The sequence below is a fragment of the Aulostomus chinensis genome, chromosome 10 (genome assembly GCF_037954235.1).
Source record: "Aulostomus chinensis isolate RoL2024-O1b breed Wild chromosome 10, RoL_Achi_v1.0, whole genome shotgun sequence".
NCBI classification, from domain to species: Eukaryota; Metazoa; Chordata; class Actinopteri; order Syngnathiformes; family Aulostomidae; genus Aulostomus; species Aulostomus chinensis.
This window is the reverse complement of record NC_141329.1, coordinates 19,099,484-19,119,951: the sequence shown is the minus strand read 5'-3', so window position 1 is coordinate 19,119,951 and position 20,468 is coordinate 19,099,484. Positions and strand designations below refer to the sequence as shown.

Sequence of the window (20,468 nt, the reverse complement as noted above, 5' to 3'; positions counted from 1 at the left end):
GAAACACATTTGTTGGAGCAATAAGATCGCTGAGGTGTTAATTAAACACATTGGCACCAAAATTAAGTGTCATGTTCCTTGTTTTTGTCCATTTTTGAATTTGAAAAACATTTCTGTGCTATTTTGAAGTGAATAGAATGCAAAAAAATGAATTCCTATAAAGTGCAGCAGTAATACAGTAACACTTATTACAGCTGTCAGTAGTTTCAATGCTTTTTGCATTCTCATTATTTCCATACATTTTCAAATATACCTGCATAGTAAAAAGGATTCAGTTCCTCTTAACTGTGAAGCAGCCACAGTCCATCACTAACTCAGAGTTTATTAATAATAACAAATTTGCAACTTAAATCAATTTCAAATCCATAAAAAAGGTACATAAACAAATGTGAACATACTTATCCTCCCCGCCGACCCGCTCTCTCTGGTGGGTGGAGCTCGGTCCCCAGGTGCGTCCTTTCTTCTTGCTGGCGGAGAGATCTTCCTTCTTACACACAGCACTGCGGCCCCACGTCTTACTGCCATCGCTCGGCGTCACTGTCAAACAGTATATACACATAAAGACAACATTACTACACTCTGTATGCATGTCCTCGTAGTGCCTGGTGTTTGTCCTCACATCTTATGGCTCTCAGTCGGGGGATGACACCCGGGCTGGCGGGCGGGGTGGTGTTCTCGCTCCCCTGGGTCTTCCGCTTGTCCACGCTGGGAGACGCCTGCACGGTGATCTTGTGTTCGAAGCCTGTCGGTGAGAATAAAAGAGAAAATATTTTCATATAAATGACTATAATTACCAACACCATTCAACACTTAAATTAATTCATCTGTTGTTAGTTGCTTTCATATTTACTTTCAACAAATGCAAGTGAAACTATTCCACATTGGCTGCTAAGAACTTAACAAATATACCATTTTTAAAATTTGTATGCATTTTAATGAGATGTTACGAAGAGAATAAACTTGAGATGACACACTGTGGACTCCCTGAGCTTCAATTATCTTATTGTACTTATACCTTTAATTTTTAATTAAAAATGAATTTTAGTTCATGTGAATTTGTCCTCTCTTTAAAATACATGCAAGGTCGTGCTTTTAACTTCATTACTGTTGACTGATCTAAATTGCCAGACTGGAGAAAAAAAAAACACTATGTTGCAGAGAAGGTTTCAAACTGGGAACTTTGCCAGTTTGTGCACCTGATTCTTCCCATTAAAACTAAGCAATTGTAGTTCTCCCTTTCACCCACCAGAGGGCAGACTGATACAGTTGCTGTCTCGGCCCAGCTTCAGCAATCTGCTCTTCTTGAAGTGGCCCTTTCTCTTCTTGACGCTGGGTTTCTCCTGGTACATCTGATGAATGATGATGTTCAGCTCTCTTTCCACGATGTCGATCTCTCGCTCGGCCAGCTCCTGCTCTCTCCTCCTCAGCTGCTCCTCCTGCTCCCTCTGCTCCTCGGCTGCTCGAGCCAACGCTTCCTCCCAGGACCTCAGCTCCTGGTGAGAACAGGAAGAGCGGTTGTTACCATCCCAACACCTCATCTGACACCTCGTTCAGCTATAGGCGTGTTGCTTAGGTAATTCTCATTGGCAGAAACACCTCAAACAGATAGTGACAAGGTGAGATTCCTCTCACCGCCATTATGAAATGAGACGACTTCTCCTTCACCTTGAAAAATCATCAATTTCCCCTCTCGTATTATATCAGCAAACTTCACATTTAATCTCCTGTATATTTCTAATGTACTGTATCAGTTACCCTCCAGAAGAAATACCAATGCAGCTCATATGTGCGTCGCCTCTGCAGGGAAACCTCACCCCTCACCCCCCCTGAGTTAATCTGATCTATGTTTTGGAAGATCTCACCTTTTCTTTGGCTCGCAGCTCGTCAAACATCTGCTGAATCTCCAACCTCCAGTCTTCTTGCAGGGAGTGGAAGGACTCCAGAGGCATCTGGAACATAGCCGACTGCTCGATGGCCAGCAGGCGCCTGAGGATGCTGGTGAAGGAGGGCCTACTGTGAGGGTTGGGGCTCCAGCACTCTGACAGACAAGAGATGTTTTTTGTTTTACTCACAGCAACAGTTTAGATTATTGATTATTGGTTCTGCTGAAGGTTCCTTCCTGTTAAAAGGGAGTTTTTCCTTGCCAGTTGCGTTAGTGCTCATGAGACAATCGCAGCATCTGTTTCTGCTGACAGATATATTCCTTTGTATTTTTCTTATAGTCGACACATTATGTGTTGTTTATTCCTCATGCAATTCTTTTATGTTATCTATACAAGTTATAGTACACATTAATAGATATTCCTGTAAATATGCCAGTTTAGCCACCGTGGGTAATTTTTCACTCTAGTCCCTGAGCCAGATTAAAAACTATAGGATACACAACGTATTCAAATCTAAAAGTCAAAACAGTGATGGGTAGATTTACTGAGGACTATTTTCAACAGCGGATTAAAACATTTGGCAGACTACTAAGCACTCCGTTGTACTGAAGGAGCGAATCACACAGTTGTGTTAAACTACAGCTGCAGTGAACATATTCCAACATGTCAGAGTAAGAATTGTAAATAATAAAATGCATCATGGCTGGATTCCATTTAGCTGGTTCATTTTAAGGATCCTGTTACTAAGTGTTGTGCTCGTTACCTACAACAGCGCCTGAAACAAATGAAACCATCATGACTGCTTTTAAAAAAACAGATGTGCTTTTCTTTGTTATCTGCTGAATAAAATATGGAGCTTGACGGCACAGAGAAACCATCACCAGCCTCATTATTCAGTCAACCTGAACTGTATCAGTCTACAGTAAATAATAATTGGTTATGAAATTATTCCCAGTTAATACTGCTTATCATACAATCATGATATAATGTGAAACGTACAGATTATTTTTATTTTCCTGGCAGCAAGAAAGGAAACACTGAAGTGGTAGAGAGGGAGGTGGTGCAGCATATGGTGACAACCATGAGCCAAACCCCAACTGACAGTGAAGCAGAAACACGATGAACACCAGAAATCTGCTGAGCCTCAGACTGCCCTTCTATCCAACACCAAACCTACTGCAGGTCAGGCTAAAACACCAGTTTTCGGCTACAGGAAACATTACTACAGATAAAACATTTGTCATCCCAGTAAATATCATTTCTTCATCGGGTTCTATAAATCAGCATGAAGACTGTGTGATAGCAGATGAAAGATGATGACGGGAGTAAACAGTGTAGAGAGCAGCGAGGGTTGACAAAGGAGAGATTAAAGGATGAACATGGATAAGATGAAGTGGAGTGAGGGGGGAAAGAGATTTAGGAGCAGAGAAGGAGAGAAGGGGAGTTTGCATCTGTGATAAATGATAGACTGAGAAACAGCTCTCTTTTTATTGGGCATAAAGCTCAACAGTATGGTTCCGAAAGTTTACAATCCCAGTCATATTCGTCGTTGTGGAGTTGATTATTAGCAGGAATGCTGTAACCATCAGAGGCTGACTCGCCACAAGTGGTGAAACAATGGTATAAATCAACTGTATTGACAGGAAACTGTTTTATCAGAGAGCTCACAGCGAAGAACTACACTACCCATGATCCTGCAGTGTATCAGCAACATCTCTGATCATGTTTATTTAACTCAAGACTGTCACACATTTGGAGTCTCATGACGTTTGAGATTGTTGGTCATGTCAAATGGTCAGGTGAGGAATGAAATAAAGAAATATCATTTGTTATGTTGTATAGGGTGAGTCGTACCGTTACTCTACCTTACTATAATTATGTACACAGTTGTGTACCTTTGCTTTTTTCTCCAATTTCCTGTAATCTTTACCATTTTTTAAATCAAATATTTTACGGTCACAATTCATCTGCTCACAGGTTGAATCGCGTCCTTCAAACTCATCGTGTCAGGATTGCCTGAAATGTCAACGAATGAAATGAATTTACTTCAGGGACTGAAGTCACTCTGAAAGGGGTCTGAGACCAATATAATCTGGTCATCCATCCACATCCACATTAATATAGGTATCTGTATAAAGCAGAGGTGTGTTCAAACGGAGATGACCTGAACTGTGAAACAGGAGCTGGTTATCAGAGCAGGGCCTGGATTACTTTGCGAGGTGAAAAGGAGAGAAAGAGAGAGCCTCGGGGAGCTCAGATGCAGGACACATAAGAAGAAAATGAATAAGACTCAGGTGTTCTTAGACCACTGAGCTCACAGCTGTTCAAATAATTAAGTACACAAAAAAGACGTTGCAGACTCTAAAAAGAGTGTGTTTGTAAGTTGCTGACGTGTTGAGGTCATATCTGATGTTTGAGTAGAATCCCAGAGGAGCACAAGGGTGAACAAAACAACCTAGAAGTTTACTAGCCCGTCTCGAACAAGTTGGTAGAGGTGTGTACTGAAGGACTATTTTCACGCCCAACTTACTTTTTTTAATAAAAGTGAATTGACACTGGTTTTCCACAGAAACTGAGGGACAGATTTGGTTCCTTGTACATTTGTTTATGTGGTTATCTTTTTACCTCCCAGCAGCTGAGCGAAAGGTTCAGGGCAGGTTGAAGGGATGGGAAGTGTCAGCTTGTTCATGGCAACACCGTAAGCGACAGCAAGTGCATCAATTTCTCTGTACGGAACCTCGCCGGTCAGCAGCTCCCACAGTAGCACACCGAAGCTGGGAGAAAAAAAACACAGAAATGTTTTGACTTACAGATTTCATGCTACACCTGTAGCAGACATGTCTTATTTTGTTTTGTTTTTAACTCCAAGACATTTTAGTATACTGGAATCAGAGTAGGGTGGCACAGTGGTGCAGTGGTCTGCACTGTTGCCTCACAGCAAGAAGGTTCCAGGTTTGAGCCCCGGCTCCAGCACAGGATCTTTCTGTGTGGAGTCTCCATGTTCTCCCTGTTCCTGTGTGGGTTCTCTCTGGTACTCCAGCTTCCTCCCACAGTCCAAAGACATCAAGAGGGGACGAGGCTGATTGATACTCTAAATTGACTGTAGGTGTGACTGTGAGTGTGAATGGTTGTCTGTCTGTATGTGTTGGCCCTGTGATGGACTGGTGACCTGTCCAGGGTGAACCCCTCTTGCCTTAAGGCTGCAGGGATAGGCTCCACCCCTGTGACCCTTAACATGATAAGTAGTAGAAAACAGATGGATGGATGGAATCGCTGTAATAAAAGTAGACATAGCTGAGGATGTAGTTTGGAAGAAAAGTACCTCTTGAAAGCTCTAACTACACGCTAGAATATTTGCTCTACTGTTCTGATAATGAATTTGAGTTTTGAACCCACATGGTGTATTAATATCATTCAATCATTCATCAGCGCTCTTACTACGAACCCTAATAAGGAAAACATTTTGTGCCTGGCTTTTTATGTTCAGGCCAGCGATGAGCGTTGTACCTCTGTACACATCCAAGTGTGAAGTGAAGAAATTTCCTGTTGCCACCAGGTGGTACTAAAACTAATCTGTCCCACAATCCAAAGGGATTTGTTTTTTACCCATACTACACCCCTGCACCAAGTTTGGGGTGGGTAGTCTTTGCGTAATCCTGTTTAAAGACAAACATCCTAGGAAAAATGACCTCCTTGGTAATTGGTGGAGGTAAAAAGAATAAGAAAAAAATACTCAGTTTTACTCTGTGATGCATTTGTGTCTCTCGTCGTCAAATATATAAATCAAAGGAATAAGGTGGCACATGAGAGGGAGAGCGGTACCTCCACACATCGCTGCTCTTAGAGAAGAGGGAGAGCTTGATGACCTCAGGGGCCATCCAGGCGTAGGTCCCGGCTGCACTCATCTTGGTGGTCTGGTGCCACTCTCGGGCCAGGCCAAAGTCCGTAATCTTCAGGGTTTTCCCACTCAGGTCGTCCCGTTCAACTGGCTCCAAAATGAGGACTGGAGAGGAGGAAACAGAAGACAGGTGATGTAAAATGGGACCTGCACAGCTCCATGTACACTGTACAAATCTGACAGGAATGTAGAAAAACAGTAAACACTGCCTCTGTAGGGCTCAGATATGCAAATATTTGACAAGAGTTCAAACGGCAGACAGAAGCAGACCAGCTCAGGGAGGAATAAATGATTAGAGTATAAATCCTGTTTTCTGACTAGAGGAAAACACACATTTGCTTTCTCTGTAAACATCATATAAACAAACATCTGAGAGACAAGACAAGATTTTACGAAAACATTTTTCAAAATATGTTATTTCTGTGACCTGGGACACTTTCCTCATTTTGTTTTATATCTTATTCATTTATATTGCGTAACTCTTCTATTATGCTATTTATGATTTGAGGTTTTTGTTGAGAATAATTCCCCAATATTATTTTCCATAGTGGTTTCCATGGTGGTGCAGTGGTCAGCACTGTCGCATCACAGCAAGAAGGTTCCGGGTTCGAGCCCGGGATCAAGCACGGGGTCTTTCTGTGTGGAGTCTGCATGTTCTCCCTGTTCCTGTGTGGGTTCTCTCTGGTACTCCAGCTTCCTCCCACAGTCCAAAGACATCAAGAGGGGACGAGGCTAATTGATACTCTAAATTGACTGTAGGTGTGACTGTGAGTGTGAATGGTTGTCTGTCTCTATGTGTTGGCCCTGCGATGGACTGGCGACCTGTCCAGGGTGAACCCTGCCTCTTGCCTCAAAGTCGCTGGGATAGGCTCCAGCCCCCCGGTGACTTCCGCTTAACAGGATAAGTAGAAGAAAATGGATGGATGGATGAATGAATATGTGGAAAAGTTTTGGAATTTTATTGGAAAAACGTAGCAGGGTCCTATTTCAGGGCTAAATAATTACATTCTATCAGATCGGCGTGTAGACTTGTGTACTGGCTGGTAGTCGTTCTGATTTTTGGCCAGGATCAGCAGCTATCTGAGTTATTTCTGTCCAGCAACTCTACTTTTAGTTGCTGCCTGCCATTGTTTTTCTGAACAAATGTCACACTTAGAGAAAACATTTACACAATAAAGACACAGAATGACGCTACCCATCAAGAAAATAAAAATCCTTTTCTATGTCATGACTATGTCTTGATATATTGGTGTTTACCAGAGGAAAAAGTGCATATTCAAGCATGTTTAAAGTACAGGTGTGGTTGAACCAATGTGTTGTTTGGGTTGCTATGACAATTCACATTTCATCAGCCCAGTGCATGCATGCGTTTGTGTATTCAGTCATTTAAGCTCCATGTTTGATATTGTCAACCTTTTCCCTCGTCTCTCTCTCTCTTTCTCTCTCTCTTTCTCTCTCTCTCTCACCCTTTTCCTCTTCTCTGTCATTCAACAGGTAGGACTTCCTCCTTCATTTCCGCATGAGAGTTGGCTATGGAAATATTTGGAGTGTACATAGTTCACAGACACTGGGAGGCAGGTGGGGGTTGAGTTCTCTCTCTCTCTGTCTCACTTATCTACAGGCATATGCAAAGGGTGGCGGAGCACGGCGACACACACACACACACACACACACACACACACACACACACACACACAGAGCAGCGTCTTTGTTTACCCACACATGCGCTTCTGAACACACACACACACACACACACTAACTCTCCACGTGATAAAGGTGTGCCTCTCTGTGCTCGACTCTGTCCACAAACCACTAGGAGACAAGTTTCAGTGATAAACAATCTATCTCAAGGCGTTCAGAGAGAGATTACCATGAGCTCTCCAGGCGTTTACTTCATTAAAATAGCAACACAATACATCACTTTAAAACTACTCCACTGCAAGTCCAAGTACTGCATTCACAATTTTACTGGTTGGTCCCTCTCAGGGTTCTATAATGTTACGGATAACTTTACCTTATTAGTTAAGTGGTTAAGCAGCATGCATGGTGTGGCTATTCAGCTAGAATATTTTTTATAGACACTGGCAAGCAATTATTTAATGAATTAATAAATGCTTTAGTAATCATTTGTCATTATTAGAAAGTTCCAGCTTCTGAAAAACTGATCTTTGCTAGTTTTTGTTTGTTTTTTATAGGTAATAAAAATTGTGAATCAATCAATATTTTCAACTTCAGAGGAAGACTGAAGCTCTGTGTGTGTGTGTGTGTGTGTGTGTGTGTGTGTGTGTGTGTGTGTGTGTGTGTGTGTGTGTGTGTGTTATTTCCAAAAGTATGAGAGACGGCGTATACGTGCGGGTTGCTGACAGTGATAATAAGCCAGCGCCATCCTCCAGCCATCATTTCTATTCTGATACTCCTCTCTCTGTGAGGGACGGCTGGCTCCTGGGCGTTAACTCTTTCCTCTCTGACACGCTGAAGATGGAGCCAGACAGACAGTGAGGGAACAGCATGTGTTTGCATACGTAGATGGGTGCGTCTACTTTTCCTGGTTTGCTGGTGCTGCCTGCAACTATGGTGTATGTATATGGATGCAGGGTAAAGGACATCAATGGAGACAGAGGCGGCCGAGGAGACAGCAGGACCAAAGCTGAATGACAGTTTACAGATACTAGATGTGTGACTGAAGCAACACTTCCACCTGCTCCCACTCTCCGTTCTTGATGTGATTTGAACATAGTGCTACATTCACACCTACAGAGCATCTCCGAGCAGAATGTTAACAATCCCCGTACATCTTCAATCACTCTGCCACACCAGCATTTCATCCACACATCAAACAGAGAGTTGTTTGTGTTCAGAAACCTACAATGTAGTGATACACAAATAAAACCCGCAAGGGCGTGGGATGCATCACAGCACACATTATCACAAAGGGGGTTGGGGGGACGTCCTCAAGGAGAGTGTGGCTTTTATGCAGCACAACGGCAGCACTGGAGGAAATGTTACTTTGAAAGACATTGTATTCAAAGATGAATAACCCACGGACAAGCTCCATGATTACTTAAAAGTTCACCAAAGCAACATGTAAAACAGAGCCGGATGTATAATTGGCCAACCACGCAGATCACAACCATTTATTGATTGCACAATAAGAGAGAGATGCGGCACTGTTCAAATTATTTGATTTTTCTCATCTTCTTTAAAGATATAATCATGTCAGTTATACCTACAACCGTCAGGACCCACATGAGTGCAATCTAGCAAATCTATAGCATCTGTCGTTACCCTAGCTGACCAAAAAAGCTAAGAATTTTAAAAGAACATTTATACATTATATGGATCAAATTTGTAGTTCAAAGTATATTTCTGATCTTTAGCAGTCATAGGCGGTTAAGCAGAAGCTAAGATAACTCACTATATCGCCCGATATATGATAAGCTGGTAATTTTGTAGTCCTTTCCAATGCATAGTGAGTTATTATAGTAAGAACAGTAGGATACGGCTGATGGTGCTATATACTATCTTGCACTGGCCAACAGAAAAACAGCAACCCACGTTGGGCCCAGAAGCGTTACATCTGAATCCTCTACACGGAAATCTGTAAATCGTGAGAGGGTGGTAGTGAATAAGTGGAGGGTTCTGGACACAAGCAATGAACCAGTGTGCCGCGGGACACTGAAACAGAGGTGGAAGTCATTTATTTGATTATTATATCTATGCTTTCCCATCTAACGACCCTCAGTGAAAAAGAAACCTCTATCCAAAAAAAAAAAAAAAAAGTTGTGGCAATTTGTACAAGCTAACAAAGCAATTTGAGCACATATCAGTTGCACTGATATGGAATATTTTAAGGTGTTAAAGAGGATTCAGTACTCCTCCTGTCTTCGCCAGCCTTGAGAAGGACAACATGTAGGAAACTTGCTTGTTGGCCCACATTCAAGAAGCTCATCAGCAGTTTTCTGCCCCATGTGATCGAGTGTTGATATAACCTTTAAACTCAGTCACTCCTGCATCCTTGGACCCTGAACCCAACTGAGGGTTGAGAAAGTTTGAGTCACTGTTTAAACACTGATGCTGAGGATACCACAGGCACTTCAGTAATGATCCTCTTGACTGGTCAGTCAAAAGCAACACTTTATCCACCGAGGAATCGCAGCGAAGCCTGCTTATAATTCAGGTCTTCAGCGCAATGGCTTTTCTGTCACTTTATTACACCTTGAACAAGCAGCGCAATTAAGCTGTTCAGTTTTGTCCTGGACATCCTTCCCTTTCACATTTGAACACAAAGCCCCATGTAGAAGCAAAATAACAAAGGAATCATCAAAATAATTCAATCATAAGGTGGAGCTGAGAGCTGAAGATGAATGTAAGCGCCAATTAAAAGTGTCGGAAGTAATTTCTTTTCATTATCCAAATAATTACCTAGAAGGGCACTTGATGGAGCGCATACCCCCGCCACAGTCCTCTAATTGAATAAATCTAACCAGTAACGACTGGCCACAACCCAGGACTATTAGATCAGGATTTGCAAAGCTAACAAAGCAAGCAACACACAGATGAGCATGAATTTGAGCACGAGTGAAGCATTTGATGAAAAGGTCGCAGCAAGACTCACAATTCATTTATTTAAAGGAAAAAAGGCAATTCTTTTGATTCACTGCAAAACTGCCAACAAAATAAAAGTCTGTTGAAGGGTATTAGTGACAGTTCCTTCAAATTAAAATGACAGATATGAATAACCTGAATCACACATCATTAATATGCAGAATGAGGTTACCATGGAGACGCTAGCAATCTAGTGGCTACTAAGTGACTTGACTCAAAGACCGTGAGTCCTATCATGTCATGCTAATTTCAGTAAACTAAATTATTTCCAGTTTTAAAAAATGGGTGAAAGACAGTGAGTATTCAGATGTCCTTAAACCGTTACTAAGATGGAAATAAGTTAAGAGTTATAAAGTCAAATAGAAGTTGACGTTTTGGATACAAAAATTCCTCATTTCATGGAATTAGACATTAGTGTGCATTTTTGTCATGATTTGTGAGTGTGAATTCTAGAGTTATGGGCAAAAATATTTGTCTGTGCGCTGACTTTGAACACACAAATATATTCAGACTGTGGCAAATTTGAAGAAATACCTTCAATGCGTCAAACAAAATGATCAGTACTCCAAAACTATGATGCCAGATTTCATCAGTGCTGAGTCAGTAAAAGCTTCATATCATTCACGTCTCAGTACGGACATTCCTGGAGGTTCTCATGATCTTGGGTTGGCCCTCCCATGTTGTCAGTTTCAGTCTATAAACAGAAATTTCACATTGTCTGAAAAACCAAATCTTCCCCTGGAAACATAAAACCTAAAGTTATGAACCTCATGATGAGAAGAGTTGTAAACAGAAACTGCCTGTGTTGTCACAGAGGGACATGTTTAATGACCTGCATTGCTTGTGTTATTTAGGAGAAGGTCTGCTGAGTCATCAACTTGTTGTTATGGTAACAAGGGCAGAGGTCACAAACACTGGGAGAGGAGGAGGCAGCTCTGAGATGTCAACCCTCATTTATTTTATCTTCTATATCTCATGAATTCCAAAATATTTCTGTGAGAGAATGAGATCACGCAAATTTTTTTTTTAAAATTATGTTATCAAGGAAAAAATAAGAATTGAACTACAAAGAGTCCACAGCTGTTCAGGTTCAAACATTTTCTTTTCTGTTCACAACATGCACAACTGACACATTGAAAACATTTGCAGAATTCACCTCAGTTCAACTGAGTGACAGAAAGCTAATAGATCCGTCGTTACACTGTGTTTGAAACTGTAATTATTGATTATCACATTATTACAGGATCAAACGTGCATTGCTTTCACACACCTTTCACGAATGTTATCTGATCAATAATTATAAGCCTCATCAGAAACTTAACACCACGTCTGTTTTCAGGCTTTGTAAGGACACACAAAGGATGCAGAGACTGGTGGAGAGAAGGGGAGTCAAGCTGTAACCCTCCTCAAATATCAAGTCAGGTAACAGGAAGTTGGACAAGCCGGGAAGGTTCAAGTCAAGGAATTTGTACAACGTTGTGTCAAACTAAGTGTAGACTCAGTGGAGTAGTCGTGGCATAGCGCAGACTATCTGATTCACACTCCATTACCAAAATAAGCCTATTGACAGTAGTACACTTGTCATTAATCCAAACAGACCTGATAAAGCACAGTTCATAAGACCAACTGGTCGTCGTGTAGTTGCTTTTGCATGACTTTGATCTGTGATCTGATTTGCAATTACGTTCTCATTATGATAAAAGCTGGGAGCAGAATTTTTCAAGTCACAGTTCCTGAGGATGGCTGTGAATTTACCAAGCTGTTCCTACTCCCAGTCAGTGTTGTGCTAGTTACTGAAAAACAGTAATTAGTTATAGGAACTAGTTACTGCAATTCAAAAGCAACTCAGTTACTAACTCAGTTATCAAAACCAAAAAGTAAAGCATGACTATGAAAAGTAACTATTTAGTTACCAAAAAAAAGTTCAGAACTGTCAACATTGTTAGCTCTGTACGACTTGACAGGCATTTTCAGGACTGAACTGAACTCCGCTAAGCAATATGGTCTATATTTATATAAACACTAAGATGCTTCAAAGTGATTGATTGATTGATTAACTTTAGCCTGGCTAGCAGTAGCACTCCCTCGTTGAAAAGAACAACTCAGGCGCTGTAGCTTAGGTGCACGGGGTGAGGTGACATCTGTGTCGGTATCTGTGCCGGTCCCTGACCCGCTAGCTTTAGCGACAAGTTTCGTCGCCGCCTCGTGCTGCGTGCCTGGATGCTTCAATAGATTAGAGCTGCTGTTTGCGGCCGCAGAGAGGGTCTTAGTTCCGAGACACAAGTTGCATTTTACATTCACATTTTTCTCCTTCTGCTCAACGAAGGAGAAGTCGTGAGCGTACTTCCACGTGAAGAAACTTGCCCTAGGTTCCGCCATGATGTCTTGCACGTTCTTGCTGTTATAAACAAACACGCCCCCACAGCACAGCTCACTCTCCTCCTGTCTCTTGCACTTCCCCCAAGCCCCCCCGACACAGCAGTAAAATAACGTAAAATAAACTAATAAACGGATCGTTTCGTAACTATAACTGAGTACTTGAATTTTGAAAATAATGCGTTTGATTATTAGTTACTGCCAAAGTTACTTTTTTGGCAGTAACTAGTAACGCAGTAACGCGTTAGTCCCAACACTGCCCAAACATGACACCATTCGGTTTTCCCGACAGATCTGGGAGCCATGGTCAGCCATGATTATTAACATGAAACATCAGCACATATAAACAGTGTGTCAGCATGGAGGAAAACCCATGATCCTCTCCTATTTTGCAGACAAGAATGGCAAATATGCCTGTGTTTATTCGTGTTAGTAAGGTAAATTAACAGGTAATCCATGAGTAAACTTGAGTGAACAAGGCAAACATTTGATTTGTGTTTAGTCTGAACACAACCTGACATGTGAGATGGGTTTTTTTCAAAAATCCATTAGAAAAGACAAGAGAGGGACATATTGTCAAGCAACTGCATCTATTGCCCTCCTATTTTAACCTGTGTGTGATTATGCATATGAGAGCTTCATCTCCAGGAGCTGATTGGGCCAACCACCACCTAATCACAACTTGGCACTTAGTTTATTGATTCCACAGCAGCACAAAATAGTCAATTTTACAGAGGAAGGATCCTATTTAAGTAATATGACCTGCAAGTATTTCCATGGCCACCATGATTTGTGCTGACCGGATATTCCAAAACATATAGGAAAGGAGATTCGGTGCTTCCTATATTAGCCCCTTTAGCATAGGATACACTGGAGTATCCTTTTCTATCCCAAAAATTTTTTGTGGCAGCAACTTTGAAAGTGACAAACCACTCAGCCGTTCACTAAAACAATCAAAACAATACAAGGTAATCTAAAACCTTGCCCAACTAGTTTGATGGAATAGCATCAAAACTATGTTTTAGGTTGTTTCCTGTGAATTAAAAAAAACAAAACAAAACATTAACCCAAGTTCTGTTCCTCTCTGATTGGAATAGAAATGAAACCAACATCAGAAAACAACATGTTTTTACTCTAAAACATGTTGCAGAAGCTAAAAGTTGACTAGAGTTTCCTCTGGAATGTTTGCAACTACAGCTTTTAGTTCTCCTGTTCCTGTCCAACAGAATGGCAGCTGTGATTTAAAATGTGCAGCTCGCTTATCCATGTGCTGCTACATTTGCGTAACCGTGTGTTTTATTGTAGTACATGTAGATTTAGAAATGTTGCACAAACTTAAATCACATTCCAGCTGGCTGGCAGCCTCACCTAGTTTGTTGCATTGTTTTCGTTCCATTTGGTTAAGTGATGTCACTCTTTATGTATTTAAGTGTGTTTTGTTATCTTTAGAGTAGGTTTATGTTCATTGATTTATACTTTAATTCAAATTTATTTAGAATAGCTTAGGTTTTGTGATAATTGGGTCTTTGAGATGAGTGACATCTTTTTTCTATTGTGCTCTTGCATAATTTACCATTTTTACTCACTGAACATTAATTTGTACAGTTTCCCAGCTGGTGTGTCCAATATTCGATTCTCATGTTAAAACTGTACATCCCCCAGACAGGAAGATGTAGTCGATTAACTCCTTGTTGTCTGAAATTAAATGAGCCACCACAAATCCTAGTCCATTTAGGCAAAATTTCTGTAGCCTATTTCATCTATTTTTCCCCTCCTTCCCATATTAAGGGAAGTATTGCCATGGCGCTCATCTGTCTCCCCATTTAACATCCAACATTTTCACACCTTCATCCACTTTCTAGCTATCCTGCTATGCTGGTTTAGTTGCAACACCAGCAGCCCCAGCTTAACTCCAGGTCACAGCTGTCTGTCTCCGCTGGTGTGTAGCAGAACATAAAAGAGACCAACACAACAACTTGACTAACATGGCAGCGAGCTGATGAAGCGTCACATCACAGACAGGATAATGACCCACGGGACGTGGAGCAGCGAGTTCCCTGCCCAGCAGGGACGGCATCTTCATCTATGCAAAGATCAGAGCTTTGCCAGCAAAAACAGTAACCACCCACTGCCTTATAACCGTCTCCTCATCCACCCCTCCCTCTACTCCTCCGTTGCCCACTGTCTGAGTGTCTGCTGTTGCAGCTGTTGCCAGCCTGGCTACAATCACAAAACACCGGAGAGAAGAAACTGGAGAGGGGATGCAAGGAAATCACACCGGTGGAGGGAGTCAAACATAAACAGTCACCTAGAGTTAGATTGTATATAATGTGAGCATGTGGTAATGGTGGGGGGGGGCAAGAAGATGAGGTGGCACAAGGAGGTGGCGGTTTTAAGGATGATGATTGGGGGAGGGGAGACAGAAGATGAGAGGGGAGAAAAGAGGCAAGAAAGGGACAAAAAAAGAGGAGGAGAGCTGCAGAAATGAGGGCAAGAGACAAGAGAGTGAAATATTTGGAAGAAGCGGCTGAAAGAGGGAGGATGGAGGAGGGTAAGAAGAAGGTCGGGGCAAAAGAGGGATGGGTCGAGAAGAATGAAGGAAATAACGAGAGGATGAAAAGATGCAGGCTTCCAGAGGTAGAGAGAGCGATGACTGGAGGGAAAGCTTTTGTCATTTTCCTGGCAGCACATACCACATGTCTTTGTGTCTCAATAGGTCTCTCCATTTTCCTTTGGCTTTCACACATCTCCTCTCTCATCTCACAGGAGGTTTCAAGCACACAGAGACATTAAGCATCTCTCCGAAGACACCAAAACCATGCCCTTGAATGCACCACATTCAAATCCCAACATGACGTAAAATACAGCCCTATTTTTAATGTCACACGCAAATACAGTGGGGGAATTTAAACTGGTGCGCCACCAACAAACCTGTTCTAACTATTTTCTGAAAAGAATAAAAACACAACACTTAATAAGATATTTAAACTGAGTCCTGATGGGCCTCTTCTCGTGGTTGTGATCTTAGAGGTAAACTCACTTCTCAGTACATAACCACGTTCATTTAAGGTGAAAAAAGAAACACCCAGTAAATCCCTGGGTCTCTTCCTCTTCATGCTTTGATATGAAGGTTGTATGTCATTGATACCCCAGCTTGGCTCCTCTTGTACCACCACAGGCCATCATAGACTCTAATCCTGAGCCGCACAGTCGCAGAGTTTCACCCTGCAGCGATTCACTTTGTCTCAACACAAATGGAGCTGCCAGATTCGTGTGACCAGGCAGGCTCTCGCACCCCCCCCCCCCCCCCCCTCCAAGATGGAGAAGGAGGAGAACATGGAGGTATTAAATGAGGCAGCTCTTTTTGCAATAAGTGTGCGTGGTATGAAAAAGAAAATTGAACTTTACAGTGTGGGAACTCAGATTAAAGTCCTGAGCATCAACTTGAAAATTTTTGAATTTTTTCTGTGAATTCAGTCCATTCACTGGGAGTATTATCAGTTGCTTCAGATGTGGAAGCTGTGCCTGTTTTTTTGTTTGTTTTCCTTGATAAACCTCTATAGTAAAACCATGAGTTAACGTAACACAAGGAAACTAAGGGCAAAAGATGTCATTCACTTTAAAGGATCAATTACACCCGAACACAATTAAGCTAACCTAACCTGTTTCTAAGTTTAAGTATAAACCACTGAACAAAAAAAAAACACTAAAAAATATCCTGAACCAAAATAAAACAGACAAGGAGTGACATCACTAAATCTAATGACACTAATACAAAGTAGTAGTCCAAAAACACTGAGCCACTTGTACCATAATAAGCCATAAAATACATAGTTAATCAAATGTACATTGCTAGGCTAGCTGCTAACATTAAATCACAGCTGCCTCCGGTGAGTTTCTCCATGGCAGCCTGAGCAGTAGAAGTAGGAGAACTTGTGATTGCGGCTGCGATACATCCGTGGGTGGACCAATCAGCTCCTTGGCACACTCTGATTTGATAATGTCGCAGGTTAAATGCAAAGGAAAGAGGTGCAGTGAAAATATTAAAAAGCCGAACTGCTTTGTAAATATGTTTATTTCATAATTTTTTACATTTATGAGTTGGGGGAAAAGTAAATAATTTCACTTAATTGTGAACTCAATTGTAATGCACCACAGCTGAGATCAGCATGCATTTATCTGTCAATCTCTCCAAAAGCAAATATAAACTGTGAATAAGCCATTATATTCACTTCATTCTAGTATCGTCCCTCAGCTGTTTTCTCTGCCTGCTGTCTGGCAGCATGCAGCGTCCTCTCCTTCACTTCACTGTGAATCTGGGTGAAGGACCTTTGACTCAGTGGACGCCCAGCGCCCTCCCTGTTTGGCCTGACTCCCCACTCCCCGTGCCAGGCTGCTGGCAAGCAACAATGACCCTCTAATAGCAGAGTCAACAGCCACCGAAACATACAAACAGCCCAGAAGGTGCCGTTGTAAGTGTGGCCTGCAATTATCACATCTACTGAAATGTCCAACTTTTCTAACTGTGGTGAGAAAAAACAGATATAGAAAACGCTGCTAAATAAGACACAAAACTGTGCTCCCACATGTCACTCGAGCTGAGTGTTTTCCCTGGAGTTACGTTCGCAATTCTTTGTCATCTTGACTTTAATTTCAGACGACTTCTCATGAGCTCCTTTTCAGACATTTCGTCTGACTGTGGAGCTGAGGTGAATCTGAGGTGATGGAAAGGAAACGCACCGCCTCTGGTGTTCAGCAGTGTTTACTACTACTCATGTTTGCCTGCCACAACTAACTTAAAATACTCTCTGGGAAATCTTCACAAACAGATTCAGAAACACAGAGAAGCTAAGAAGGTGTTTCCTTCTGTCTGTTTTTTTTTTTAATAACAGTCATCATATTTTGCAGACTGCACTGAGTGTCTGAGTCTAAAAATGAATGTCAGTGTATCTTCCTTTTAAATTTAACATTAATCACAGGCAGAAATACCTGCAGCAGATCTGTGTAAGTGTGGTGAATTTATAGGTAAAACTACTCCTATATTATTCATACAGTAATGTACAACAAGTACAGCATGTTTACTGTGAGGATGTATCAATGTGTGTGTGTGTGTGTGTGTGTGTGTGTATGTGTGTGTGTGTGTGTAAATGTGTGTCAGTATGCTTGGCAGGTCCACAGGGAGTCTGAACTGCAGTGCAGCGGGGAGAGCCAGGAGTCATCTCCGTTTATGGGTTTGAATCAACTGCTTATTGACAAGTGGAGAAAATAATCATAGTGTGTGTGTGTGTGTGTGTGTGTGTGTGTGTGTGTGTGTGTGTGTGTGTTCTGTGCGCGCGTGCTCATGCAGCCATTGACTGGTGTCACTGTTTGGTTTAGTCATGTAACTACAGATTTCTCTCCATCACTCACTGAGACAGACTGAACTTTGGCCATGTGATTCAAACATCTGTTACCCATGTGGCTGGGTTCACACGGTACCAGACCGCTGAGTTAAGTCCAAAGTCCTGTCAACAGTCTAGGTCCAGGTACTCTAACACTGGTTGGAGCTTTGGTGGACTCTGTTATCAAGTGCTGTAATGTCGCTATGTGTCATCACTCCCTCTCTGATTTCCTGCATCCTGAATGTCAGTGGTGACAAGGTTTGAGGTTAATCCTGCGTCTTTACCGATATGTGATGTCTCTTGGCATGTCAGTCAAGTTCAAATGAAAACTAGCTTTTAAAAAAAAAAGAAGCACTGAAAAACTGTTGTTACCTCAACCAGGGAGGTTACCTGATCGATGCTGTTTGCTTGTACAGGGTCAAACTTTAACCCAACTTGGGGGAGAGGTGCCTCAGGAGGCAAAGGAGAACCCATTTCATTTTAGGGGCAGTTCAGTTTGATATAGAAAAAAAAATTCAGACTGGGGTTGAGTGCCTTTAGTCAGTGGTGGACAGAAACAAAGAACATTCAACTGTGCACAAATACATTCTCCATTATTACTTTACTTGCCTATTTGTTTGAAGCTTATGACTTTCACTCCACTACATTTCTTTGACCAATGCTATTATAGTTTTGCATCCAGTACACTTCCATGAAAATTGTCATGATTTCAAAAAAGCTTTTGAAAAGCTTTAAAGTCTTTTTTCTTGTTCAATGCAGTGAACTTTGTTCCTCAAAGAAAAGAAAACACGTTTATACTTGATGTGTTCACCATTGAATCAACTGCATTCTTATGCTGAAGTTTTTATTGTTGTTTCCATGGGTTTTTGAGTAGCATAGTTGTACTTCAAAGACGTCGCCCATTGCAGTCGGTGGTTTCAGAGAGATTCAAGGCTCTCTAATTGCTTTGTGAAAACAATACAATGCCCTGATATTAAAAAGCAAAATACATGAATATTTTAAAAGCAAGTTTTCTTAACCTCATGTAAAAAGAAAAAACAATATGTATATTGTTTATATATATATATATATATATATATATGTATATACTGTATATACATACACATATATGCATGTTTGTACACATACACATATGTACATACATTTGTACACATATACATATATATTTATATATACAAATACATGAATATACATTTATACATGTATATACATATATATACACACATGTATATGCAATTCATAAACTGCCATTCATTATTATTACTATCACATCTACAGACTCTCTAAAGGTGTTGCACATGAACCGACTTGATCTAAAGAGCACTATGATCCTTTAAAACTGAATTTGATGTAAAGATCAATCATCCGTCACCAACCACAAGTGCTGGTGTTCCTATGGCTCCAGTTGAATAGTTTTTGTATATGATGTGACCTCTGTTGGTCTAATTAAAAGAGCAGGACAGAAGCTGATACTGGAAAACTGTAGCCTGCAGTCCATCAAGAACATCAACCTTAATCTGTAGCCGGAGCACTTAGAGGAAGATGAATGGTTTGACCTCCTCTCAAACTGGCCTCATGCATCTCTACATACTCCTGTGTTCAGCCCTCCATCTCTCCTTCCCATCCGAGCCTCCAGGGGTTTCTCCAGAGCCACTGCATTCCTGTTCAGCTCCTGCCTTGCTTCACTCTCTCCTCTCACTCATTCACAGCCTACAGTTGCCCCTCGCTGCCTCTATCTCCCATCCCCCCCTCACCCCTTGCCCCATCATCCTCCCCTGCAGTGACTCCTGCCATTGTGATTCCTCCTCTCGCTCTGTCTTGGGCTGCTGTGTGAGAATGGGGTCATTGTTGCTCTGTAGCAATGTGTATGTGTGTGTGTGTGTGTGTGTGTGTGTGTGTGTGTGTGTGTGTGTGTGTGTGTGTGCGTGCGTGCTACAGGGAGAGTTTGAGTTTGCTGTCCTAGCGCCAGCATGTCCTGCTGTCCGACCTCCATGCACACACAGACCTACATACTGCACATGCACAGAGCCTGCAGACACGCCCGATAAAACACAGACAAGAAAACACGGCCTGTCCTGTAATCGCTCTGTAATTCACTGGTGTATTCCTGTCATACTTTCCTCCACCTACTCCTTGGCTTTCCTTGCAGTTTGTCCAAAGGAAAATTATGCCACTTTGGAGGCATGTAATGGTCAGCCTCTCTTTGACAGAAGCCTTTTCTGGCCGTGATGATGCAATACAGACTTCCTCCAGTGAAATAGTGTCAATATAATGTTTCAGAAGATGCAGTTGCTCAGTCTGCTTTTATGCAGACAGATCACTAGG

General features: G+C 41.7%; 1 protein-coding gene across 1 annotated transcript in view; it reads right to left on the bottom strand.

Annotated features, from left to right (window-relative positions):
• map3k10 (mitogen-activated protein kinase kinase kinase 10) overlaps positions 1-20,468 on the bottom strand; it is a 34,777-nt gene that overhangs the window by 4,277 nt on the left and 10,032 nt on the right. The window contains exons 2-7 of the mRNA XM_086216281.1: positions 5,706-5,886; positions 4,509-4,657; positions 1,863-2,038; positions 1,247-1,493; positions 620-742; positions 399-537 (exon numbers count right to left, since the gene is read on the bottom strand). Of these exons, the coding sequence (XP_086072407.1) occupies positions 399-537; positions 620-742; positions 1,247-1,493; positions 1,863-2,038; positions 4,509-4,657; positions 5,706-5,886 (1,015 nt within the window). The remainder of the gene's footprint in view (positions 1-398; positions 538-619; positions 743-1,246; positions 1,494-1,862; positions 2,039-4,508; positions 4,658-5,705; positions 5,887-20,468) is intronic.